The sequence below is a fragment of the Sphaeramia orbicularis genome, chromosome 11, assembly GCF_902148855.1.
Source record: "Sphaeramia orbicularis chromosome 11, fSphaOr1.1, whole genome shotgun sequence".
Lineage (NCBI taxonomy): Eukaryota > Metazoa > Chordata > Actinopteri > Kurtiformes > Apogonidae > Sphaeramia > Sphaeramia orbicularis.
This window is the reverse complement of record NC_043967.1, coordinates 48,901,360-48,927,983: the sequence shown is the minus strand read 5'-3', so window position 1 is coordinate 48,927,983 and position 26,624 is coordinate 48,901,360. Positions and strand designations below refer to the sequence as shown.

General features: G+C 38.5%; 1 protein-coding gene across 1 annotated transcript; it reads left to right on the top strand.

Moving 5' to 3' along the window:
- Positions 1–1,292: 1,292 nt before the first annotated feature.
- LOC115428614 (glycogen synthase kinase-3 beta-like) lies at positions 1,293–24,729 on the top strand. Its single transcript, XM_030147744.1, has 11 exons — positions 1,293–1,629; positions 9,109–9,194; positions 10,446–10,547; positions 10,748–10,831; positions 11,328–11,438; positions 13,421–13,551; positions 13,910–14,114; positions 16,559–16,654; positions 17,926–18,112; positions 19,201–19,278; positions 22,517–24,729. The coding sequence occupies exons 1-11, from the start codon at positions 1,455–1,457 to the stop codon at positions 22,576–22,578; spliced, it is 1,317 nt and encodes a 438-aa protein (XP_030003604.1). The 5' UTR covers positions 1,293–1,454; the 3' UTR covers positions 22,579–24,729.
- Positions 24,730–26,624: the final 1,895 nt, after the last annotated feature.

The window sequence follows — 26,624 nt, the reverse complement described above, 5'->3', positions numbered from 1 at the left end:
GTCAGAGTTAAGAGTGCTTAATGGATTAGAGAGTCCTTTAGATTCAGGTCATAAGAGGCCAGAGGTGAGTTAAGGTAAAGAACCAGCTCAGAAAGTGTTTGACATCAGCTGCTGTGCGCTCTGAGAAAGCAGAGGTGATTTTAATTATATAAATAAACCCAGGAGACATTGCCAGTCATCACTTGAATACAGAGAGTTTTCCAGGCAAGACTGGGCTTTGTATTGACTGAAGTTACCAAAAATATTCAGGGTTTTCCTTTTAGGTCCAACACCAAAGACATTTTGGGCACCATCTAAGTCAAATAAATATGAAATTAAAGTGTATAGCATCAAAATTAGCAGCGGCTTTTTCTACACAGATATGGTAACAGTAATGGTCCAAAATTAAATCACACAAGACTCCCAGTCCACCACCTGTGTGCCTGAACCTGCCATTACATTAAAGATGACATGAATATAAAGATATTTGACTCGAAGAACAGTAAGGGTTACCAGTTTTCTTCCATGGGCAGAGTAAAGATATTCATCGAAAACAATGTAGAACAAACTTAAAATATCTTTTGAATAATTTAACACTCCTTGTAATACAAAGACAACATCTAAAAACTTTTATGTACTTAAATTTACACTTGGATTAATAAATAAGGTAATTTTTAATCTGACTACTCCTGTTGAGTTTGAGTTCATTTGACTAAGTCTTAATATTATGTGTGAAACCTAGCTTTAACTTTTTGCTAAATTTTCTTTTTTTGTAACAAAGTTGGTGGTTTGAGATGCGTGAAGTGTGAAAGCACATGTACGTCTACATATTTATTTGTTAATATTTTTCTCATGATTAATGAAATCAAATATGGGTCCATAGAAGAGTTTACTTATATTTATAGAAGTCAAATAAGGTAAAGCAGAATAAAAATGTACGTTAAGGGCAATTCAACTGCAATGAATGCCTATTAAATAATACATTTGGTTGATTTGTTTTAAATATGTCTTCATTTTTAAGCCAAGAAAAATCTGAATATAGCAAAAATAATAACACGATGGTCTGATAAACAAAACGTAAACTAAAACATCCGAGGACTAAGCTCGGCAAATTCACGACTAATGTCATTTTTACACAAGATAAAATAAATTATTGAAACATTAACGTTAGACAGTTGGTTTTTCTTTGGCCTACATCCACTGTTAAGTCGTTTTCAATTTGTAGTTGTTTTGATTTGTACATGCCAGGGCCGCAAACCGGAGCGACTTCTACTTAGAACTTCATCTCCCAGGTGGCATTGCGAGCGGTCTGTTTCTGGGTGTCTAGCAACAGCTACCAGCCTAGACAGCCGGCGGCAACGGGAGCGGTGTTTTTCGGTGTGTCTTCCACGATTATACGGTGCCTGGTATTCTCAATAAAGAGTCGCTTGGCTGAAAGAAGGGGGAAAAGTCAACCCTGACCCCTGCACAGAGATATGAGCGGCAGCGGGCGGCCCAGGACCAGCTCGTTTGCTGAGCCGCCAGGTGTTCCAGGAGCCGCCGCTGCGTCCACCGGATCAGCCGCTGCCGTGGGGAGCAGCACAGGAAAGTCCGGGGTCCCGCAGGCCTCCGGCAGTAGCTCGTCAGGATGTTCGAACCTCAAGCTTGCCAGTAAGATAAAACGAGTCTAGGCTCTGTATTGAAAGTAAATTTCAGCCTCATTTTACCTCAGGAATACTTGCCAGTCGTTACTGCTCCCGTGTAGTAGCAAGCCGAATAGCTAGTGTGCTAACTGACTAGCATGCTAACGTTAGCCACTTGTTTTGTATGTCACTATTTTCCCGTCTGTTGAGGGATGTATTCATTCTGCTGATACCGAACTACTCCTCGGCTCTGTACTTGAATCCACCTGAGCGTTGGACCGTGTCAGTTTAACAGTTAATTATGTCAGGAGCTGAGGCTTTTGCTGTCACAGTGATCCGTGTGAGTGAGCGTTAAAACGGGCTCTGTTGTTCATTGTGGCCAAGCTGGAGTCAAATACCTGAACTTGAGTGCCACATTCAGAGTTTCTTTGTGAGTGCGGCATCAGCTAACGGTGTAGCTCGTCTGGACAGGGGACAGGGCGGAAAGTTGTCTTTTCACAAGGTCACCTGTGGGGCAGCAGGTGGAGGATGCAACTGATGTACATCTTGTACCAGAGCCGAGCTAGGAGTAGGTTTTCTGTCTGAGGTGGAATTATAGTATGCTCCTTTATTTGCTGAGTGACAGGTGTAAGGAGAGACCTGCGTGTGTGTGCCTGTGTGTTAAACCAAACCTTATCATCCATTAGCAGACAGCGGTGTGTATCTTTGATATTAGAGCCCCCAATAAGAGGTCATCTCCAGTTCAAAGCAGTGTGACCCATGTTTCCTGTCGTCCAAAAGAGCATCGCAGCCTGAGGCCTTCAAACCCAAACACTCCCCAAATGTCGCCTTCAGCTGGTAAAGATACTCCTCTGGGTGATTGATGGGTATGTTGCTGGCTGCATCAGACCTGTAGGCTATTTCAAGAGGCAGGATTAACCCAGTTAGGCACATTTTTGGAAGGGAAAATTATATGATTTGACACTTTGAATTACCAGTAAAAATTAAACTAGACATGGAGTGTGAAGGATGTTGTTACCATACCAACCACTTGTCTATCATTGTGATTAACACTAGAGGATATTTCCTGATGAAATGTTGAGAGTTTCTTCTTACTCGTGCTCCAAATTAATTTTTAGCTTCCGAATAAGGTCTTGTTTTTTTTTTTTCTAGTTTGTAGTTGGTGATTTACATATTAAATTTGTCAAACGCTGCATACCTGCTGAATAAGACTTAGGGTAGATGCACAGTATAGCCTACTTGGTTGAAAGTTAGGTGTATTATAGCAGCCAGTGCAAAGGTGTCATGAAGGAGGAAACAAGCCCAGACATGTCATAGTGAAAGAGGCAGTGAAGAAACAACATGTACTAGGCGGCATGGGCTGATGTATATCTGTTGTGTTAAAAGTTGTTTTAGAAATTTGCACGATTGAATTCACCTCATTTGTAGACAGTGTGATAAAGGGCTGAAAGACGTGTTTCCCAGGCACAGAATGAAAGGAAAATATCAACTAAATAAAGTAAATATTTTTAAAAGTCTTACTATCTTAAATATAGCGCCCATTCTCGAACAAATTATTTTAAACATCAGTCTCAGCCCACAATTTCTCCGCTAGTGCTTCATTATTTTCTGTCGCTACTGCTTACTTCTCAAAACACTTTATTTTTGCCTCTGTTATGTCTGTTTCTTGGAAAGTCGAGTATCTCAGTTTATTTAGGAATCTGGACAGGTAGATCCCACAAGCAGCAAATTAGTGTGTTAGTGGATGTTTTTAAAAAATATAATTTCAGTGTGACTGGTACATTGAAGTGAATACAAAAAGATTGCCTAGTGCTGTAAATCAAAAAACATCCCAGCCACCCAGAAAATAACCATAGCTGTCACAGTGTCCAGGCAGTTGTTCCATTATTCACTGTTTGTGGAGCAGCTCCAGGATTTGTCTCTGCATGACATCACCACCACAGTATGCCTCTCTGCTGTACAGCCTGAGGAGAAATGTACCAACTTGCACATTAAATGGAGCAAAAATATTTTAAAAGCATTATATTTAAGGGTAGGGTTTTTTTTTTTTCCTTTTAACAGAGTGGTGAAAGTACAACGGATAGTACTGTCCCTGTACTATCCCGGCTTTCTGCTCACAACAGAAGAAAAAACAAGATCCACTGAGAGGTGGACACACTGTTTTTGTGTTTATCTGTGTGTGCGTATTGAATTAGCACAAAAACTAAAAAACAATAGGTATTGATTGAGGCCTCATGCTTACACCAGAGTTTCTCCCTATAGAGTTGATGGCCTGGTTAGATTTTGGAAGATCCTGCTGCATAAAACTGAATATTAATAAGGTAAACTTAATTCTCTTGAAGCTACTTTGCTTTTTAAGATGTGGAGTTCATGTGAGTACAGTGGGCTTTTATGTGAAGATTAGATATTAACATAGAAAATCAGCTGGTTGGTGCACAAAGCGGAAAGGTTTTAATAAATTCTCAAGTTCTTTATGATTATGGTAGGACAGAACTTGCACTTTAGAACTGCCCTGTATTCGTTATGGATACTGGTGCTAATGAGAAGTTTGGGCATCAGTGATTTGATGGTGGATTGTATGGATTTGCAGTGTCTCATGTTGGTTGTATTTGTAGAGATCATTGCAACTTAACAGCAGCTTCAAAGAGCAGTAAATTAAATGGATCTTGGAGTATGGGACCAAAAAATAGAGCAGTTTGACCTAATGTACACTTCTGATCGTGGACAAATGACTTCACATGTCTCCGTCTTCACTAACCAATGCAAATATTTTTCCACTCCTGCCTTTGTGCAGCCAAATATCTGATAACGTGTCAGAATTTGCAAAGCGCGTGCTGTCATTTTAATCTCTACCTGTTAAAGAAGAATGTATTATTATGTCATTAAAGACAGTCAATGTTGAGTTCCCCCGAGGAGATAAAAAATGTTACTCTCATCCAAATCTTGTGTAACTCTAATATGAATATTGAGTAAACACAGATATGCACCATTATTTCAAAACCTAAGTTATGGTCTGTAGTGGAAATAGTTGTATCTTGAATATGATGAGGAATCCATTGGCTACTATTTGCTATTCAAATCATGGATCGTGATTGTGATTAAAAATTTCTTGGCAGTTAAACCAACCCTCTTTTGCAGTGCTAAACATGGCTGCCAATGATCTGCTGTTTGACGCCAGTAATAAAACGATGGATGGGACAGTGTTTGAAAGGTTGCATGTTTTACAGCGATTGTTTCCTCCCAGAGTCTGGAGTTCCCGTTTGTGAATGTCAGGTGAATGACAGGAAGTAGAGTGACACAGTATATAAATGGAAAACACTGAACTCTTGCACAATGAAACAATAATTTAAAAAAGGAAAAAGGCTGACAGTGTGTAGACAGTAAATCTTCATCTTCATGATGATAGATGATTCACCTCCAGCGGGTTTTGTGCCTGTGGACGTTGTTTTTCATTCTGTAAAAATAAGCTGCAGGAGGAGAGGAGCCGTGTTACACTGACTGATGTCGACAGGAGAAATTTAAGAAGAGAAGCAACACAGTTAGACTATATAAAGGAAATGAATGGAGACACTGTGATGACACCATGTGGACTGCTGTTCTGAAGCCAAGAGTGGGCATTTTTGTTGGTGCCATTTTTGGACAATAGGGCAGGATTGAGGAAATGCAAGACATAATTATAGGTGAGTTAGGGTTGGGTGACGTGGAAAAAAATCAGATTACGATCATTTTTTTCATATCAGACGATATCGATATGTATCATGATATAAATCAAATCACCATTTTTGTGAAGCTTAAATTTCCCATTACTCATAAGTTAGTTGTGAAGACATGAGAAGGTTTTTTTTTTTTTAGTATGATTTATTTTCTATCAGAGGTTGAACATGACAGATGTGGTGAAGAACATTATACAACGGTTTCAGATCAGTAAAACAGGTACATATATTTAAAACTAAACTAAAAGTCCGACCAGTAGGCAAAAGCTTTTAAGTTTTAAAAGAGAACACAAACAAAACAGACCATCTTCACCAAACAATACCAGGGATGTGTACATGGGGATGCCTTCCATAACTGCCATAACTTGCATAAACCGAAAATGAAATTTAACATGCTTTGAACGTCTGACTCCCAGCTTCTATTCCTCTGTTGTACGCTGGAACCGAAATGGTTTGCATCCTACTTTTCAGTAAACTGGTCGCCCGAGTTCTCGCTCAAATTTTCACCAGAGGGAACACTCATTACCCCCTGCTGCAGCCCAAACATTAGTGTGTGTGCTGCAGCTGCTCTTACGCCTCTGCTGTGGGCATCAACCTAACTTGCTGTGGCTCTAGTGTGATTGGTTCAGTGCGTCGCTATCTGTCAAAACATGGATGAATGAATTCTATCAAATTTGTATTGAGCTTGTCTCATATTTCTATCGAGGAAAAGTTATTTCACGATTTATATCGTTATCGTTTTATCGGCCAGCCCTAAGGTGAGCTAAAGGTAATTAATTAACAGTTAAAACTATACACCTCATCAGACACTTAATAACAAATAACAAAGTCATCATAGTCTTGTTAGTGTAAGTTGCCAAAAGCGACTACATTTGAACTGTCATTGAAAACATGTTATATTCAATAAGACAAGCTCTGAGAGTCCGACTGAGCAGGTAACACAGCAAAGGTCAAAATGGTTTATTAGCTCTGAAATGTTATTAACAGAGCAATAATCTCCAAAGGTCACTGAATGACAGCAGGTATCATCAGATACCATTTCAGGTGCTGCTTTTGCAGAGGTTCCAGCAGCACTAAATGTGACTAAAAATGATTCTGATCACATTCTGATCGGATCCATAACTGTGGAAGTCCCAGAAAAGCCAGCAGGAAATCTTCAAGTACATCAGAGCAAATGACGACAGTAACTGGACAAATGGACTTCAGGTTTGAGTATTAACGACTGCATTCTCACCTAAAAATTCTTTTAAGTTTTATTTTGAAAAGTGTAACTTAGAGTTTCAAGTTTTATTGAAGTTGCATCCACCTCCATTGTTGCGTCACTCACAGCCGCAGTTATTAGACATTATGATAGTTTATACTATGTTGCTATGACAACTAGTTGTGGTGATGACTCGTGGATCATCAGACTTTCAGTGGAAATGCAGCGTGTTGATGCCAAAGCCAAGTTGCGGTGAGTTGGGCTGATATCATCAGTTGAAGAGCAACATTAAACGTTCCAGATTAGGGTGACTCATGGAAAAACATTGATTTAGTATTTTTAGAGACAAGTTCAATACACTTGCTCTCTAGGTCCAGATCCTAGTGGCCGTCAGTGGTTCTACACTTTAAAATGTATATGCATTGGCCTCACTTTCAAGTCACAGCGCTTGATTAGTATGTATTTTTTTATTTAACCAATTTTTCTTATCATTTAACCTGTTACCCTGCTATTTCGACTCATCCTTTTGGTGAACCCCGTCCTTGAGTCGGAGAACCCAATGACTGGGTCAGTCTGCAGGCTTCACAGTTTGAGCTGTAACAGATATCACCAGCGTGCCTATTGGATGACCAGTACACTTTTGTGGCTGAGGACAATTTTGTGTGTGTGAGTGAGTGAGTGAGAGAGAGAACGTGGATGTGCAAGAACACCAGGACATGCAGATCTGGTTGTAACTGGACCATATCAATAAGTGCATTGTGTTTGGGTTGTTTGGTAAACAAAGCACTGAGTATGTGGAGTTGGTCAATGTGACAGTGATACAGCACGATGACGACTCCATGCAAAACGCTGCTCCATTATTTTGAAGCACCATGTTTTATGACTTTGTGCAAATGTGGAAAGTGTAGTGGAAAACTTTTAAGCAACTGATATTTATGACACATGATAGTCGTAATATTGGTCATTTAAATTAACCAGTGATATTAATAAAATAACCAGTAAAGATAAAGAAACTGATAAAGAAAACGTATTGAAAAGTATTAAAGGGGTGATATTTTGCTAAACCCACTTTTATTAGTCTTTGGTTCATTTATTTGTGTATTTGGACCCTAATAGTTCATACAGTTTAATGTGAACCCTCCAGGTCCTGCAAAGCTATCTTTATATTCATTCCGCCAAAAATCGAGTGGATTTCTACAACCCGTTTCAATTCCTTCTTAATTTGTTACGTCTATAACTACTTACGTCAGGACATTTGCACATATAAGGTCAAAACTTCCGACGAACATTTCTCTGAGTATGCCATAATTGTTTGTCAGCAGCATCGATTGTAGTCCATACTGAAAATATGTCCAAACTTCGAGCCAGTTGCCGAAAATGTTCAGTTGTTGGTTGAACGGGACAGAGCAGCACAGCCAACAACCTGGAGGGGGTGGGGCGTGAAGTGGCTCATTTGCATTTAAAGGGCCAGCGCTCAAAACCACTTTTCTCCTGCCAATAGTCAGAAATAGGTTTGAAGATGGACCTGTGTAGTTGAATTAATGAAGAATTCAGACCCAAGTATAGCATTTACAGTTTATGTAGACCACAGGGAAATGTTTTAAAATGCATAATTCCATTAAAAAAAAAAAAAGCAAAATACCACTCCTTTAATAATGGCTGAAATTATTCTGTAACCTGAGGAGATTATTTTTTCAACTTAAAACCGTCACAAAAATAGTAAAAAAGACATGATCAGGTTTACAGAGGCTGTTTGCTACATGATCCTTAGGCTGTTTTGCTCCTGTGCTGACGTGTTTATGGTTTAACAGAACTCTCTCCTTTGCAATTAATCTTTTGATCTGAAAACCTTCTGGTTACTGTCCTCGTTTTTGTGTATTGGTATCTTTTTTTCTGTTCTCTTTGTTTATCATATAAGTTATAAGAAGTTATGGTTGAAAACAGCAGCATATAGTCAGGGACCTTTAGTCTTTTGGAAAAATTAAAAAAGGCCAAATTGTAAGCCTACTATTGGTCAGGTGTATGAGAAATGTTTTATTGTAATAGCCTAGGTAACCATTAGCTTGCTTTATATAGTTTTATGTAAAAGCTGCAATGACAGTACATGTCATAACTCATTTGTATAATGTGTGAGACTATTATCTCCCGAAACAATATCAGGACAGTGAAAGTAGTCAGCCTATTTTTGGTCCTCTCCCAGTTTAATTAGTCACAGTGTCTTGAATATGAACTCTGCTGTTTCGTTTTTCTTCCTCGGAGGCTTTGTGAGCTTGACTTCCATTCACCGAGCCGTCATTAACCTAAATATTCAGATGGCCAGCGGAGAAACAGCCCAGATGTAAAGGCTGACAGCAGCAAGAGTCAGGGGTTGAATGTCAGAGGTGCTATTTTGGCCACAGCAGACAATGCAGACATGTCATAAAAACCTGCTAGTTTTAACCAGTGAGCACTACTTCAGATAAAAAACGAGAGGCGTGAATATGTGCTGTGATAAATGTCTTTTCTTTGTTACCTTCGGAGAATGTTGTGAATGTTAACGCTGTTTTTACATTCCCTTGACCTCTTATTAACTTCGCCCCTGCTGGTTTCCTAGGAGACAGTGGAAAGGTGACGACGGTCGTGGCCACACCAGGTCAGGGACCGGACCGCCCACAGGAAGTGTCCTACACTGACATTAAGGTGAGGGAAGTAAAACAAGGGGCAGACCGTGTCACATGTATTTACAACTTTATTAGCTCAGCTGCTACTGTAACTAAGCCTTTTATCACCCCAGAGCGCAGAATGCCCGCAATATATTTGTCTGAAGTTGATAAGTTTGTTGATCAATACCAGTAACTCCATAATAACATGGCCAGGTGTGTAGATTTACAGCTTTCAAGGCTCCGTTTATAGCCCAGTTTCTGTCTGAGCCTGCTCTGAAAATGTGACACACTTGTCAGATGCTGGCAAACGGAATTACAGCATCAGATTAATTTGTGTGTTTGCAGCTCTGTCAGGGTTTCTCACATCCCTTCTAAGATTACAAAGTAATTGTGTTCAAACCGACGGTTATCGCAGGTTTTATCTTTAAATCTAAGGACAGAGGGGCTGCTTTATCTGAAATATTTCCCCATATCTGCTGTAATTGGAAGGCAAAAGGGTGTGACATAATGTAACAAATCCTCTGAAATAATAGGAACATCACTTGGGGCTGAAAGATTTATCATAATATAATATTTCAATGTTCATGTTTAATCACTGATCATTTTATTTCCTATTTTTAATAAAGACCTGGAGAAAAACATAAATTAACCACTTTACTTTTAAAATTTAGTTTTAATTTCTTCTCAGTTTGCCCTCAGTGGCAGCTCACTGCTAATGTGCTGATGCTAATTGTTCATGCTAATGCTGCGGATGAGTAAAAGGCAGAGACTGAATTTGCCTACAGTCTAAGAAAGAAGAGGAAGAAATAGGTTAAAATTAAAATAAAGGTTCCGTCTCACAAATGTAAATCTAAACACCCACATGTTCATGGTCCCTCTCAGGAACACACCTGTTTAATGACGGACTGTTTGTATGTCACTTTCAGCACGCTCCATTAGCGACATAATTATCTGTTTACCAGTAGGAATGGAACACATTTGGTGTTTGTTCACGCACATGAACTTTGAATAATTGTAATGGGATTTTTGTGCATTTGCAATGAGGTGAATTTATTAAATGTTCTACTGTGTAATTGTCTTATTTCTGTTGCTCAAGTGTTTATCAATGGTACATAATATTTTTTTTTTTTATCACCCAGACCTACTTTTAATTAAAAATGTTCACTATTATGTTGAGATGCTGAAAAATTCTCTTTTTGGAGATGGAGTATTTGTCCTTTAATAGTAATAATGAGCTCTCAGTGATACGCTGAGTCTGACAGATTTCTTGTTGTTGAAAACCTCACAGGTGATCGGTAATGGCTCGTTTGGTGTTGTGTACCAAGCCCGCCTCATCGACAGCCAAGAGATGGTGGCCATCAAAAAGGTTCTGCAGGATAAGAGGTTCAAGGTATTGTATCTTCACTTCTTCTCTTCTCTGTTCTAAACTTTTGGGTACAGTTTACTTTAATCTAGTCTTGGGCCAGATGCTGCCTTCAGTGCATTTGTGTTTGTGCTTTTTCTCTAAAGTTTCTTTGCTTGTCAAAGGTCCTCTCCTGTTTGCTTTGCTTACTTCATTTCCCGCTAACACATTTTTTTTTTCCCCTTTAGAATCGGGAACTACAGATCATGAGGAAGCTTGACCACTGCAACATTGTTAGGCTACGTTACTTCTTCTACTCCAGTGGGGAGAAGGTATTAGAGCTCATGTGTGGGTTTTTATTCCTACAGTTTGACTGTTATTCACATTCTAATATTTGAATAAGGGTGAACTGTTTTAGGAACACTTGTAGTATGAAAACCACTGTATCACATAATGCACTCGTTTGTAATGGTTTCGATTCTTAAGAAAGAGGAAATTGCGCATTCCTATTAAAAATAAGATGACTCAGATGAGTTGTAAAATAAATGCCTGAACTTTGAAAAAGGAACTGATCCATTTCTTGGGCAGATAAATATTCATATTTTGGTTGTAACTGTGGAAAAGTTCTTTACTGGACAAAGGATTTGTCCCTCATTTGTTTTAGTGTTTTTTAACAGGACAGAGTTACAGTTATTATGCATCCTGTACATATACATATGTAGTTGTGTAACGTGCATGTAAATGGTGCAACTGCTGCTTTGAAAGTAGTAGCATTGTACCTTCTTCCACTGTGATTGTAAACATCATTTTCTCTGTCTGACTGTCCAGAAAGATGAAGTGTACCTCAACCTAGTCCTGGACTTTGTCCCTGAGACGGTCTACCGGGTTGCCAGGCATTTTAACAAGGCCAAGAGCATCATTCCTATCATATATGTCAAGGTAACTTTTCTCTTCAGTCTACCTGTGTGCATGTCACATTATCATTCATTTCTTGCCAGTGAAAAAAAATTTGCTTATGTTTTTGTTAGACGGGTTACAAATTCTCCACCTTCTGAGTCACAGTTCTGTCTTATTGATTTCCAACAATAAAATAGGTGATTATTATTATTATTTTTTTGTAATTATCTTTTTATTATTATTTTTCAGTCAACATCATCTTAGCATTTTACAACATTTACATGACATGAAGAGAAAGAGATAAATAAATAAATAAATAAAACACAAAACATTCTCAAACAGAGGACCATTGACAGGAATAGTAAAATATACAGAGCAACCCAAAATATAGTTAAAGGGAAATAACACATATCTCACATTCCATTCTTTTCCCCTGTATAAGATGAACATTGAACATTTAAAGTGTAGCACAAACCCAGGGTTTACATGGATCTATATGCACATTACTCTTATCCAGTAAAATAGGCTCTTAATAGTTTTATAAAATCAACCCAGTTTTTCCAATACTTTGAATTTGTCTAAATCCAGTCTGACAGAGAAAGTCAACTTCTCCATCCTATAGATGTCAAATATAACCTCTATCTACTCCTCCATTTTTGGTGCATCCTTTTTTAGCCACTTCCTAGTGATGGCTTTTTTCCCTGCTACCGACAATATTCTGAATAAATATTTGTCTTGTGAATGTGTTATCCCCTGGTTCTCTTTTCCCAAGTATATAGATTCAAATGTGAATGGAAATTGGAGTTTGAAAATTTTCTCCGTGCTTTTCTTCAAATCCTGCCAAAAAGGCACAATATAAGGGCAGTCCCAAAATATATGAAAATGATTGGCTTTACTTCCACCACATAGTCTCCAGCATCTTGTATCCTGAGAGTTCTGCGCTGGTGTAATAAAATATCTCATAATATTCTGCCAACCATATTCCCACCATGTTGTTTTCCATTGTTGCTCACTGATATACTCCCATTCCTCCTCAGATAACGTTCTTCCCACCTCTTTTTGCCACTTTTCTTTTAAAATAGGTGATTATTTTTGAACGTGTGAGGCCTCCAACTCATCCTAAGAGATTTTAAGAAATTTTTCTCTTTTTTCACTTTGTGTAAAATGAATGTGCCTTCATAGTGTTGTGTAGCATTTAAAGGAAACCCTAATATTTTTCCTTTTCTTTCATATTCACCTGAACATTCTAAAACAGGGGTGTCAAACTAATTTTAGTTCACGTTCATCCCAATTTGATCTCAAGCGAGCCGGACCAGTAAAATACTATCATAATACCCTATAAATGATCATAATTTTTTCTCTTTGTCATTGAACAGTAAAGTTAAATTACATCATGAACATGTTTATAATTACAAACTATCCTTTAAATGGGAATAACCCGACTGTCATCTTAGCATTTACACATATGCATTACAACTTACAGATAGCAGTGGATCTATCTTTTTGAGAAAGGATCATTAGTAAATCTAAACATTTTCATAATGTGATTTTACTTTTGCAGTTTTTTAGATTGAAACAAAGAGAAACATTTGAATTTGTCATTATTCATATGTTTTTATGCTATTACTTTGCTAGTCTGACCGGCTGGAGATCGAATTGGGTTGCATGTGACCCCTAAACTAAAATAATATCTTAGTTTTTGCACTTTACAAATTCATACCATGGGCCGGTTTGGCCCTTTAGCACCCTGGTTTTGGTTTACAGGCCGTATGTTTGACACCCCTGCCCTAAAACAAATAAAACACAGGACATATACAAGATCTGAACCAAAATGTGAAAAGTCACTGAGATAAATCTTGTCATCTGTAGTTCCTAAACATGTCACAGAAGACCGTTGTTACACATTTTACACTCACAGAGACTTTAAACATCATATTAGTGTTTTTTGTTTTTTTTTGCCATGGTATTATCCTGTTTGTTGGCATTTCAGCAGCACAGAGCTAATGTTATTGTGATCTCCTCAGGTGTACATGTACCAGTTATTCCGCAGTCTGGCTTATATCCATTCCCAAGGTGTGTGTCACAGAGACATCAAGCCCCAAAACCTGCTCGTCGACCCAGAAACTGCCATCCTCAAGCTCTGCGACTTTGGCAGGTGAGATTATCTCCATACAAAGCAAACAAGAATTAAATGACTTCACCATGTAGATGTTTGTATGTTCACTGTATCCATTAGCATAGAATAAATCAAGTATTGTGTTATGTCAGAATGATATGAATGTGAAGTGGAATTTCCCTTTTTTAAATTTTGAATTCATTTGCAAAAACCTTTTCACTTTATGACGGTGCAGCAGATACATTCCAAACTGTGGCATGTAAAACCATTTCACATGTATTTGCGACATGTAGGCGACCTTTCCTTTGGAAAAATAACAATTTTTACATTTTTTTCCACCAGCCAGTCATCTTGAACTGCATCTTCATATGTTATCTTGTTTCTTGTGTCTCCTCAGCGCCAAGCAGCTGGTCCGTGGTGAACCCAATGTGTCGTATATCTGCTCACGGTATTATCGCGCCCCCGAACTCATTTTTGGCGCCACAGATTATACGGCAAACATTGACATCTGGTCAGCAGGTTGTGTACTGGCTGAGCTGCTGCTCGGACAGCCCATCTTCCCCGGTGACAGTGGAGTGGACCAACTAGTAGAGATTATCAAGGTCGGTGTGTTTGCGATTATTAGACGTCTGTGTGCTGTTGAAAAGTGCATGTTGATCTTATAGAAGCTTGTATTCGTTATTTTCAGGAGGAGCAGTTTTTATCTTGCATTAGTTTCATATAATACTAGTCACAATCAAACACTCAACCATATGTGTCTGCCAATAGAATACTGTTAATGATTGACTTGACTGTGTCATGGGTTTACAGTAGAGATGGGAGATAAACCAGTGCCTGTAGGATGTTGTACTGTCAGTATCTGCAAAATGTGGTTCTGACAGCGGCTGATGGGTAATTTTAGGCTGCTCAACTGGAACTACTGCTTTCAAGGGTAAATTATAGCTCAAAAATAATGGGATATTCAGTTCTACATTTATTGATTTAACACTTTCAGTGCCATGGGCCGATTAAATCGGCTTTACGAAAACAACCTGTAAAGTGCCACGGGCCGGTCAGATCGGCTTTGGAGAACACGCCATATTTGTGTACAAACAAACCATCCACCCCCATTTCTTTCTCACATTTCGATGACGTTCTTTCTGTGTCCCCCTTTTGAGACCAATCAGACGGGAATTTGAGGTCACGCGACCGAATAATATTTTATATCTTTTAATGTTTCTTATTCTCCGGTGTTTCATCAGAGGGAGCCCTCCATGCCGGGGGGCGGCTGTGGACTCCGGGGGGTGTGGCGCCTTCTCTCACTGGGGTCCGCTCCTTTCTGGTGGGTGGGGGTCCCAGTTGGCCCTCTCCCACTAGTTGGGATGTGGGGCTGTGTTGCTGGTGCCTGGTCGCCGGGGTTGGCGGCTGCCTCCTGGTGCGGATGGCTCCCTGAGACAGCGCCTCCTAAATTGATGTTTTACTTTTACTTGTACATTTTTGTTCTGGTCTACCCGTGCTCAGTCAGTCTTCTTAAGTATGTGTGAGCTTGTGGGTTTGCATGTGTATGTGTGTGTGAGTGTGTGTGTGTGTGTGTGCGGGTGAGTGGGTGGGTGTGGGTGTGGGGCGGTACTGATTTTTAAACTGATATGTAAAGCACTTTGTGCTACAGTTTTTAATGTATGAAAAGTGCTATATAAATAAAGATTATTATTATTATTATTATTATTATTATTATTATGAATTATGCAAATTACGATCAATAATGAATCGGCTGCATCCGGTGCGTTTTGAATCTAATTAGCAATCGGTCGGATGTTACCGAGCGGTTTCCTGCAGGATTCTTCAAATATTATAAAAACGACGCAAAATACTGAAAAACGACCAAATTCTGTGGCACTTTTAAGGCTTATTAGCCCCTTAACTGTCTGGCACTTAAAGAGTTAAACTTGAGGGCTGCAACTAATGATTGTTTTCAACTATTTATGTCATTCAGTCACTAACAAATTAGTCACTTAGACACAAATTTGTTAAAGTGACTTATTTGTTAAAGTGACTGAATGACATAAATAGTAGTAATAATAATAATAATAGTAATACTTCTCATAACAATTGTAAATAAAGTAACTAGTTTGCTGTGAGTTGTTAAAGGTAGAAAATATTGAAAAATATTGATGGGTTTAGACAACCCCAATATTCATTTGACTGTCAGAGGCGTAAAGAAACCAGAATATAAGATACAGAAGTCAAAAAATGTGGACTTTGCTTTCTCAAACTGAAGAGCTAATTATTATTGAAATAGTTGACATTTAGTGAAATAACTGCCACAGCGCTCCATTTCTTTGAGTTAATGTTAATTGATCTGGATTTATTTATTCATTAATTTTAAAGAATGGGTGACGCGGCGGTGCAGTGGTTGGCACTCATACCTCAAAGCAAGAAGGTCCTGGGTTCCATTCCAACACCAGTCTACTGTTTACTATTTCTGTATGGAGTTTGCATGTTCTCCCTGTGTCTGCATGGGTTCTCTCTGGCTACTCCAGCTTCCTCCCACCATCCAAAGACATGCACTGATAGGTTAATTGGTTAATCCAAATTGCCCATTGGTGTGAATGTGAGAGTGATTATTTGTCTCTATATGTGCCCTGTGATGAACTGGTGACATGTCCAGGGTGAACCCCGCTGGGATAGGCTTCAGCGACCCTAGTGAGGATAAAGCGGGTTCAGATAATGAATAATTTAATACTTACTACTATAAATACTGATTGAGATACTCCGTTAGTAAAGTCAAGGACTGATCATCTCTGATAGAAGTTAAATGGGGTTATTATCAGTCAGGTTTGTCAGAGGGTTTTAACAGATGTCAGCATTTCCTGCTCCCATCTGTTATTATATCGACTGTTGGAAGTCCACTATTGATTGACTTTTAGATTATAAGACACCAAAAGGACAGCTGCCGTTGTCGAACATTAATTGCAGTGTTTTCTCAGAGCTCCTTCTAATGGACTCCCAAAACAGGTTGGATAGCTCTATGACTCATGTGTTACATTTTGTGTATGTTCTTTTTCAGGTACTAGGAACTCCAACCAGGGAGCAAATCCGAGAGATGAACCCAAACTACACAGAATTCAAGTTTCCTCAGATTAAAGCTCATCCATGGACCAAGGTCAGCCAGTAAATCACGTTAATGCTAACCCAATTCTTTTAATGCAAGGTCAAGAACGCAAGTAAGATGATCCAAAATTAAAAATCCACACATTAAATCTGTTGAGATACATGCATGGATGCACGCATGTTCTATAAAAAGCTGTTTCATAACATGCCACTAATGGATTTCACATGATGTACATTATTTGTGGAGAAATATGCAAATGTGGGACATTTCCATGTACGCACCCTGTTCATAAATTTATCTGTTAAGGGACTTGTTCCAAAAAGAAACAATTCTCAAAGGCTTGTACTGTACATGTAGTACATTCCACTAGTATGTGAAGTCAGAAAAAAAAGAAATGTGTGGATGTGTAGTGGCCCACACAGGCTATTTAAAACTGAGTGAGTGCTTTAGTGTCCTCCTCCTGAAAGCCTATTGACCTGGACACTTAAAGAGTACAGAAACAATGAAACACTATGAGAGGTAGCCATTGAACATTTACTACAAAGCTGCTCTGCTCCATGTGGAACACTTTAAAAACACGGTTTAAGCGTTTGTCTGAGCTCCAAAATGAACTGTTTGATGTTCAGTTCATAATTTTAATTTTATCTGAACAAAGGATCACACAAACCTCTTTTACATTTCAGAAAGAAGCCAGTGTTAAATCTTTAATACTCTACATGTCCTTGAATATGCACAGTTTTAAATAATGGTTTTGGGGCTGGTTTAACAAGACTCTGACTAAGAGTATCTCATTCTACACTGATGTATTTTCTCTACAAAGTGGTTAACTTCATGACTACCACTAATTTGTTTTAATTTCTATGTAATTTAAGATGTTTTTCAGTCTAAATGTTGTGGCTGTCACACTTTCAAACCATTTGGCTCTGCAGAAAATGTGTACTTTTAGGACGACTGTATCTGTTGTCCATGTACTCCTCAGTCTGTTTACAGGACCTTTCACTAAATAACCCACAGTCAACTCATCACTTTGTGTCAGTGGTTTTACTGCTCTTTCCCTTTTGTCACTTCTCATTGCACAATATTATTAAACCACAGATTATGACCCATGTTCTCCTCCTTTTTGATGTTTGTAGTTTCCTGTCGCCATAGTAATAACGGTTTTCGCTCTAAATTAACTCTGGTTTGGGGCTTTTAGGCTTAAATATAAGGCAGACTGTTGTTGTAAAACAGTCCTAACTTGCATTATTAGACTAAGCGACTGTTCTGACTCCATAGACCAGTCTTCCACGCCTTCATGAACCTGTCTGCTGGTGTTTCCTCAGGTGTTCAAGCCTCGGACCCCCCCGGAGGCCATCGCCCTCTGCTCCAGGCTCCTGGAGTACACACCGGCCTCCCGCCTCTCCCCACTAGAGGCCTGTTCACATGCCTTTTTCGACGAGCTGCGCCAGCCTAACACACGACTGCCCAGTGGCCGAGAACTGCCCATGCTCTTCAACTTTAGCACCACAGGTACACGCAAACAAAAGAAGAACAACGTACTAATGTCTAAGCAGTGTTAATTTGTACTGACGGCTCAGAAAATGAATCCTAATTATGTGGGTTTTGTCATAGTTGTTTTATTTTAACACTCTTTTTTTTCCACTATAATTTTTTTTTTTTTAACTTTATTAGCTCCGCCAAGGAGGTTATTTGTTTGTCGGCGTTGGTTTGTCTGTTTGCCTGTCTGTCTGTTTGTGTGCGAGATAACTCAAAAAGTTATGGACGGATTTGGATGAAAATTTCAGGAAATGTTGATACTGGCACAAGGAACAAATGATTACATTTTGGTGGTGATCGGGGATGGGGGCGCCACTGATCTGCCTTGGCGGGGGTCTGCGCTCTACGAGTCCTTTTCTAGAAAAGACAGCGCAGACCTCCGCCAAGGCAGATCAGTGGCCCCCCCCTACCCCCAATCACCACCAAAATGTAATCATTTGTTCCTTGTGCCAGTATCAACATTTCCCGAAATTTTCATCCAAATCCGGGGCACTGATCTGCCTTGGCAGAGGTCTGCGCTCTCCGAGTGCTTCTAGTTTTTTTTTGTTTTATCAACAAACAATACAACACAGAAACTAGGGGTCACTGGTTGAACACAAAATATTTAAATGACACACAGTAGTAATTATGCGTTGTTTTGTTTATAGTCCAGCCATTTTCTCCAGCACTTTATGAAGATATGTTCCTTGAGCTGTAGGTAATAAGTTAATCTTTCCATAGAGTAGATTTCCTCTGTTTTAGCCACTGATCCTCACGAGGTGCATCTGTTTTGAGCCAGTTCCTTGTAATGGCCTTTTTGGAAGCAATTATAAGAATTGTAAAGAGGTATCTGTCTTCTTTCTCTAATACATCTCCAGGTAGCAGTCCCAGCAAAAAAAAACTTGGGGTCCTTCACTATGAATTTTAACATTAGCTCAGTCAGTTCAACAGAGAAATCAGATCTTTTGTACATCGGGTTTTTGTGTTTCATCTATGTGTTGTCCTTTGTCATGCAGCGTGTATCGTCCACATTACACTAATTATTGTTCAGTAAAAACTTTTTTTTCTCTCTCTCTTTGCAGAGCTGTCAATCCAACCCCAGCTGAACTCGACCCTCATTCCTCCTCACGCTCGCTCTCACACAGCTGCTTCCGCCCACGGTGGGAAACGTTTACAGTTTTAAGACTTTTCATGTTAAGATTATTTTTACTTTTGTGGTTACATGGTTTAAAAAAAATGAGCATTAACAAATAACCTGGTGGAAAAACTGTATTTATCTGATGTGGATTTTCGCTTCCGATTTTTTATCTTCTAATAAGATGTTAACATTTGTGTATTCCTGACATTCCTGCTGCATGTTTATTAGGGTTGTAAAAACATCTAAAGCTTCCTCTTTGGCCTTAAGTTGGCAGCTGTGGTGTAATTCCCTTTCACCACCGCACTGATAACACTATTTAACAAATGTATAAATGTATAAACCTCTAGAGCAGGGGTGTCAAACTCAGATCCTCAAGAGCTGGTATCCTGCATGTTTTAGATGTTTCCCTCTTCCAACACGCCTGATTCAAATGATGAGCCTATCATCCAACTCTGCAGAAGCCTGATAACGACCGTCAGGTGTGCTGGAAGAGGGAAACATCTAAAACATGCGGGATACCGGCCCTCGAGGACCGGAGTTTGACACCTGTGCTCTAGAGGAAACTAAAAGACCCCCAGTTTTAATACTGTGTTTATGGGTGTTTATACTGAAAGAAATAAACGCCTTCATTTATTCAGTTGACAATATCTATCCCAAATTCCAAATGAACATGCTGTGATTGTGAGCATTTAGTATTAAAATGGTAAGACTTCAGATAATTTCATGTTTATTGAGAAATAACACAATATTTCCAGAAAAAGGGAGAGTTTGGAAATCACAATTTGATAGAATAACTATAATTTATTTAGTAAATAGATAAATACTCAAATTACTTAAAAAAAAAAAAATCAAGTTGTAACTTTCAATTGCCGCTTCTCTGTTTCTTGTCATTAGTTTATGACCAATGCAAATGCTTTTTGTGTCTCCTGTTTATAAAATGCAAGCAGCTCGGCTTCATTTGATGGTTTTTGACCATCCATCCTCCTCTTAATCACATTCCAAAGTTTTTCATTTGGGTTCAGCTCTCACAATTTAGAGCCGTCTCTTAATTTCTTCCACTTCACTTGACATAAAATTCTGATATAAAATCATTTTTAGACTCTGCATTAATGCCGCTTCATGACACCAGATGGCAGTGCAAGATATGAAATCAGACATTTCTTATCGTGGATCCTTGACACCTCTAAAAGGCACTGAAATACTCTACATATAACCCCTAGTTGTTAATTAAAATGGTTTAAATCAATCTTATGTGAAGATGTTGGAAAATAATTTTTTCTGACATTCCAGTAAAAAATCTCAAACTTCTTAGATTATCCTCATACAGAAATCAGAACGGTAGAATTAGTCACATTCATATGATCAGAAAAGTCATGTTTAGTGTTTTTTTTTTGTTTAAATAAACAGGGGCAAAATTATTACAAACTCAAAATAATATGTACAGCGTTTCCCTCAGTTTTTGTCAAAGCAAACCTGGTCCAGTATTTCATTCTAAGTGACATTAAAAAGTCTATAATTTAACTTATTGAATAAAGTCATATGAACCTGGTTTCTTCAGCTTCTTCATGAATGTGTTGAATTCCTTTGATGTTAATATTAGGCCTTAGAAGATGTTAACTTGTACTACACGGGAATCTGTGAAGTTTGAATTACAACAAGCCTTTAATATATTACCCATCTTTTTTTTTTTTTTTTTTTTAAATCAACGTGAGTCATATTACCAAACATTTAATCAACTAATGATCAACTAGGCACTGTGAGTGTGTCAAGGGTAAAATGTAAAGACCAAATTTCACTACGGGGATAATAAAGCAAGTTAACCTGAACCCTAACCTTGATCACACTAATTTCTATTTGCAACAGCATGCTGTCAAACTCTGGGTTAATCTAACTCTAATAGTCATATTGCACAGGACCTTTACATTTATCTCCAATGCTTAAAAAACAGAGATTTGGGGAAAATTTTTTGTCTTAAATATGGGTAAAAAAAAAAAATCATCTTGTGAAGGGGTGTCAAACATAAGGCCCTATGGCCAAAACCAGCCCGCTAAAGGTTCCAGTCAGGCCCGCAGGATGACTTTGCCTAGCGCAAAAATTACACTGAAAATTAACAGTCAAACTCATTTTAATTCCAAAGTCTGAAATTTTAGCAATATTCTACCTGTTACACACAAAATATTTAGTATTAGTAGATCCACTGAGATCCCTAAATTGTAATGCACGTGTGTATAAATGATAAGCTAAGGAATAATATTGTTAAAATTGCACAGATTTTTCTTAAGAAATTTCAGGGTTTTTTTACATTTTTTTGTGAAAGAATAGTTTATAAATGTAAACAATTTCATAATTTTATTTTACTGTTTTGTACTAAAACAAAGAGGATAAATTAAGACTTCTCATTTTTTATAGACTATTATGCTATTATTCTACTGGTCCGGCCCATTTGAGATCAAATTGGACTGAATGTGGCTCCTGAACTGAAATGAGTTTGACACCCCTGCCTTAAAGGTGCGGGAGATTTTCATGACCAATTTTTCATCAAATCTGTAAAACCTCAGTCATATCCTCAGTATCACGAATCCTTAAGTCTTTCTGTTATTACTCACCTGAATCTCTTGCATTATGGTGAACAATTTCGAAGTGCCATCCACCATAAACAAACCATGTGTTTACATTCTGAGCCAGGAGGTAACTCGGGCATTTTCGGCATTTTGTCGTGCCGCCTCCTGACAGCTACAGCAGCAGCAAAACCATATGATATTATATGGATGAAACAAACGCAACACGGAAATGGCTGGAGGAATATGCATAGAGGGAAAGGAGCTCCTACCGTTTCTGCTTCGTGTCTTTAGCAGCTGCCACAAACCAGCAATGCACAGCAATGCACAACGATGCACGTCGTGACAAAATTCCGAAGATGCCCGAGTTACTTCTTGGCTCGGTTTGTAAACAAATGGTTTGTTTCTGGTGGATGGCACTTTGAAAGTGTTCACCGTAATGCAGGAGATTCAGATGAGTAATCACAGAAAGACTTACGGATTCATGATACTTAGGCTATGACTGAGGTTTAACAGATCTGATGAAAAATTGGTCCCGAAAGTCTCCCGCACCTTAAAATCTAACAGTCGCACACTGATAGAGCAGCGGTCTGTTCAATGACACACACATCTGTCCTGTAAAAATAACCACTTCAACATTGTGTTGGTTGTTATACTTTGCCGCTCTGTCCACTCACTGCGTTCTCCTCTGGTCTCCTCCAGATGGTACCGGTTCAGACTCATCTCAACACAGTTCAGTACCAGGATCTCTGAACAGCATCTGAAGCAGCCTCTGAGCCGCCTGCCTGCCCGTCAGCCTCACCTTCATCTCAGACACACACACTCACACTCCTCTGCTTTCCCTCGTGCTGCTTCCCTCCTCCTGTAGACCATGTTTCTGTACAGTAAACCAGTAGTTCTCGAGCTGCAGGAGATTGTTACACCCTCGCAGACTTACCTCGGTGCTGCTAGAGCGGTATGTGAAGGTTCAGTAGTGGGGGCTGGTCCTCTGTGATACAACCTTTTTTTTTTTCTTTTTTTTTTTTTTTAAATCGACATTCTTCTTTATTTTTGTGTTTATTTATTTGAAAGCATCATCTGATAATGACATTTTGCCTCTAGAGGTTTTCCTTTTTTCACCTCAGATTATTTTTTTATTCAGTCTTTGTACATCCCTGATGCTGGGGGGTGGGGTGGGGGGGGTGGACTGTACACTGCCTGAACAGAATTGGTCCCAAGTTTTATTATCAGGGTAAATGAAATTCAGAATTCATCTCAGGGCTCGATAAATCCCTAAATTCCCCTCCGCGGAGTAATTTAAACAACAGTCCAAACCGTCGATCGTCGTTCGCTAACGTGGCTGGTAGAGAAAAACTCGTCAGTAGATGGTAGCATTTAGACTTGTTTGGGTGTCACGTGTAGTGTGTGTTTCAGTATTTTTTGGCGTTAAAATCCCAACAGCCAGGATTTATCAAACAGAGGTGAAAACAATCAGCCACCAGCTAAATGCTGCCATTATTTAAGAGGCTTTTATGTAATAAAAGTGAAAAATGGTCCCCTGACATGTTGGACGCTGTTCTAAATGGACCAAAAAGGTGGACGTATATGGTCTTTTCGAGGGCATTTGCATGTAAACATAGGTCAAATTAGCTTTTAACTCGTTTGATGTGACTTTTTTTCCCCCCCTAAATCATTTCCACTTCCAGAAAGACCTAAGATGATTGGATATTTTAGAACTGTAAGGATTGTCTGTATGAATGTGATGCAAAAGCAGCTGAAAGATTTGAATCCACAAATGGAGGCTTGTGTTATCGTCTGTCAAAGTAGATCTTCTGCTTTGCTCTTAGATGACTTTAGTGCCCAGGGCGCTTCTTTATCTGTTTTACCAACCAGTTCACAGCATCTGGTTGATTTTAACGCTGGAAATAAGCTCATTATGGCAATGAAAAATGTAGCAGATCCCTTTAAATTCAACAGAACAGAGTAGGATATTAGGACGTATTCTGATTTATAACATAATCACTAACAATTTATATTTAAGGCTCACTAATGAAATGAAATAGTCAAATTCAACTCAGTTGAAGCTTCTAGATAAAAAAAATGCAGCAGGGTGTTTTTAATGGACTCGCCTGTAAATGACTTTCACTTTTATCGTGCAAGAAAACACCTGTGCCCAGAAATATCTTAAAGGACTATTAAACTAAACCTGACAGTAGAATCTAACACCTGTATTAACATAGTGTTTCAGTTTACGCCTTGTTAATCTGTTTTTAACCTTCATTCTTATGGGTAAATGCGATCCAGTTTGGATAAGGAGTCAGGCTTCTATTTTAAGAGAATGTTTTAAAAGGACTACTGTTGTAGAGATTTACAATTCACCTTCTACTCTTTTTTTTTTTTTTTTTGCTTTCACACCCTTTTAAAGTGTACATTATTTAACAAATTCAGTGGACTGGTTTGGTCGCTTCTGATTTATCATTTAACTTTTAACATCTGTTTTAATTCACATCCAGTAATAAAAGTCGGCACCTGTTAAATTATAACATAAATCAAATAGATCACAGGCACAAAATAGGGCTGGGTGATACAGATAAATACAAATAACTATCATGGAGAGTTATAATAAAGTATTCTGATCCTATTTAAGTGATTGGAAATTTTCAGAAATCCACAGGTAAAACATTCAAATAATTCTGATAAAATGTGCAACATCATAATACATATGAGTAAAGTCAAGTAAAAAACAATAAAATGTTAGTACTCTAGCTAAAAATATCAACAAAAACATCCCTAAATACAAAATATATATATAAAAAATAAAGGAACACTGAATCTTATTTTATATTTTATCACCCAGCCCTAACAGTCTTATTTTTTTTTAAAGAGGAAATCCCCTTTAGTTCACAGATCAATCCAGTCCTTGTTTAATTATGTAGAAAAAAACGCAAACAAGAAGTGAATGTCGTGCTGATTAAAATGAAACAGATGAACTAAAGAAAGCTTTGAAAGAGACTTTGTGTTTAATCAAAATGGGTAAATGTATTTATTGTTTAGTCATCGGATGAGAGAAAGCCTGAGAGGGCTTTGAACTGGTGTTTTTAGTGATTTGTACATCCATCAGTGAAAATAAATGGGAATTAGTCTGAGTTTGTGAACAGATTTCTGCTTCAGAGTATTGGAAACATGAACGGATTGGGTTTAATGTGAATATAAAGCAGGTGATGTTTGTGTGTATGTGTGTGTGCGTGCGCTGTTGTAGTTTTATATTTGTGACGATCGATTTTTACCCCTGGAGTCGGAGGAAATCTTGTTTTTTCTTTTTTTGTTTTTTTTTTGTTTGTTTTTTTTTGGGGGGGGGGGGTGGTGAAGTCAGAATTCATGTTGAGGGACTGTGAGAATGTATTATGTCGGTATTATCGTCACAGGTGTAGGAGTGTGAATGTGTGTGTGACCATATCCAACTGCAGTCTGAACAGCTTGTGTCTTAGATTAGAGAAGCCAACAATACAGACTTTTAGTAAAGCAGTCCAGACCACTTGAAAGTTTGTAGTATAGTATATTTGATACTCTCGTTCCATGCCTCCACCTGCTGTTTGTAACTGCCGCCATGTTCGTTTTCAACCTTTTTTTTTTTTTTTTAATACAAGTGAAGGGCTCTAATAAGGCCCTTTATTTAATCTCCACCACTTGCATTAATCATATACGAGGAAAGTAGAGAGCGTTCCTCCTTTTGTTTCCCCTCATAAAAGTTTCCTTCCAGCTGCTTGGGTTTCAGGCCTCTCAGTCCAGTTGGTTACTGCCGAGCATATTCTACTCCTCTGCTGTAAAGACTCCAACCGGCGTTTGATGAACTCTCCCGGGTGGATCGGGTTCACGGTTTCCACGCTCAGAGCTTTCAGACGTTCTGAGGCCATGAAAAGCTGTGGAAAAGTGTTCCTCCTGCACCTGAAGAGACCAGTCAAACAGCTGATATATATACATATGTATATATATATTTTTTTTTTTCTCCCCCTCTACCTAGTCTGAGAAGCCATTTATTCCTCACTCTTCTCTTACTATCGCACGTGTAAATATCACTGATTTTGATTTTCCTCTTTTTACTTTTTATTACAGAGTTGTTTATATCTCATTTCCCCTCATTCTGTTTGACGAAGCAGTCTTAGTTTGTGCATTTTTGTAAATAAGTTTCTTTTTTCACAATCCAGAATGTAAATACTGCAAAAGAAAAAAAAAAAGGAGAAAAAAAAAAAAAAACAGCCTCATATTTGTTGATCATCTTTCTCTCTCTTCCTCTTTCTCGTCGTCTGGTGAAGCTTTTCGCATCATTGTTACTCCGCTCTCCTCACCGTTCGTCCCAGACTGTCGAGTGAATAACTTAAGGGTTCTGTTCCAAAAGTTTGTTTGTTTTTTTTTTAGGTGGAAAAGGTTGAGGAATGTCATATTCAATAGGTGAACTATGAAACTGTAGCATCTCGACTTTGGTCTCAGATGCACGATCGCCCTCGTCTGTCAGATTTTCATTGCTGGATACACGAAATGAGAGACGCAAAATGTGTCAAACCTCACTTTAAAGGGGCAATTTGTAAAATTAACTCCAACTATCACCAAAGGGGGCAGCGTTTTACCGGAAACATGTTGTTTGTGTCAACCTCAAACTTGGAAATGCACCCCCCCCCCCCCATTACTTACAACTGTTTTAATATAGCATTAAATGTAAATCTGTGATAGCTTACGAATCATGTTTCTATTTGGCAAAGAATAATGAGTGTATTCTCAATGTTATGCTAGCTATCAGTTGAACATTGGGTCAAAGAAATCTAGCCTTAGCATA

Excerpts from the sequence above, each read along its gene's own strand:
- LOC115428614 (XM_030147744.1), top strand. The coding sequence starts at position 1,455 with ATGAGCGGCAGCGGGCGGCCCAGGACCAGCTCGTTTGCTGAGCCGCCA. Across the intron at positions 10,548-10,747 it reads TGCAGGATAAGAGGTTCAAG|AATCGGGAACTACAGATCAT; the intron begins GTATTGTATCTT and ends TTTCCCCTTTAG. Across the intron at positions 16,655-17,925 it reads AAGCTCATCCATGGACCAAG|GTGTTCAAGCCTCGGACCCC; the intron begins GTCAGCCAGTAA and ends GTGTTTCCTCAG.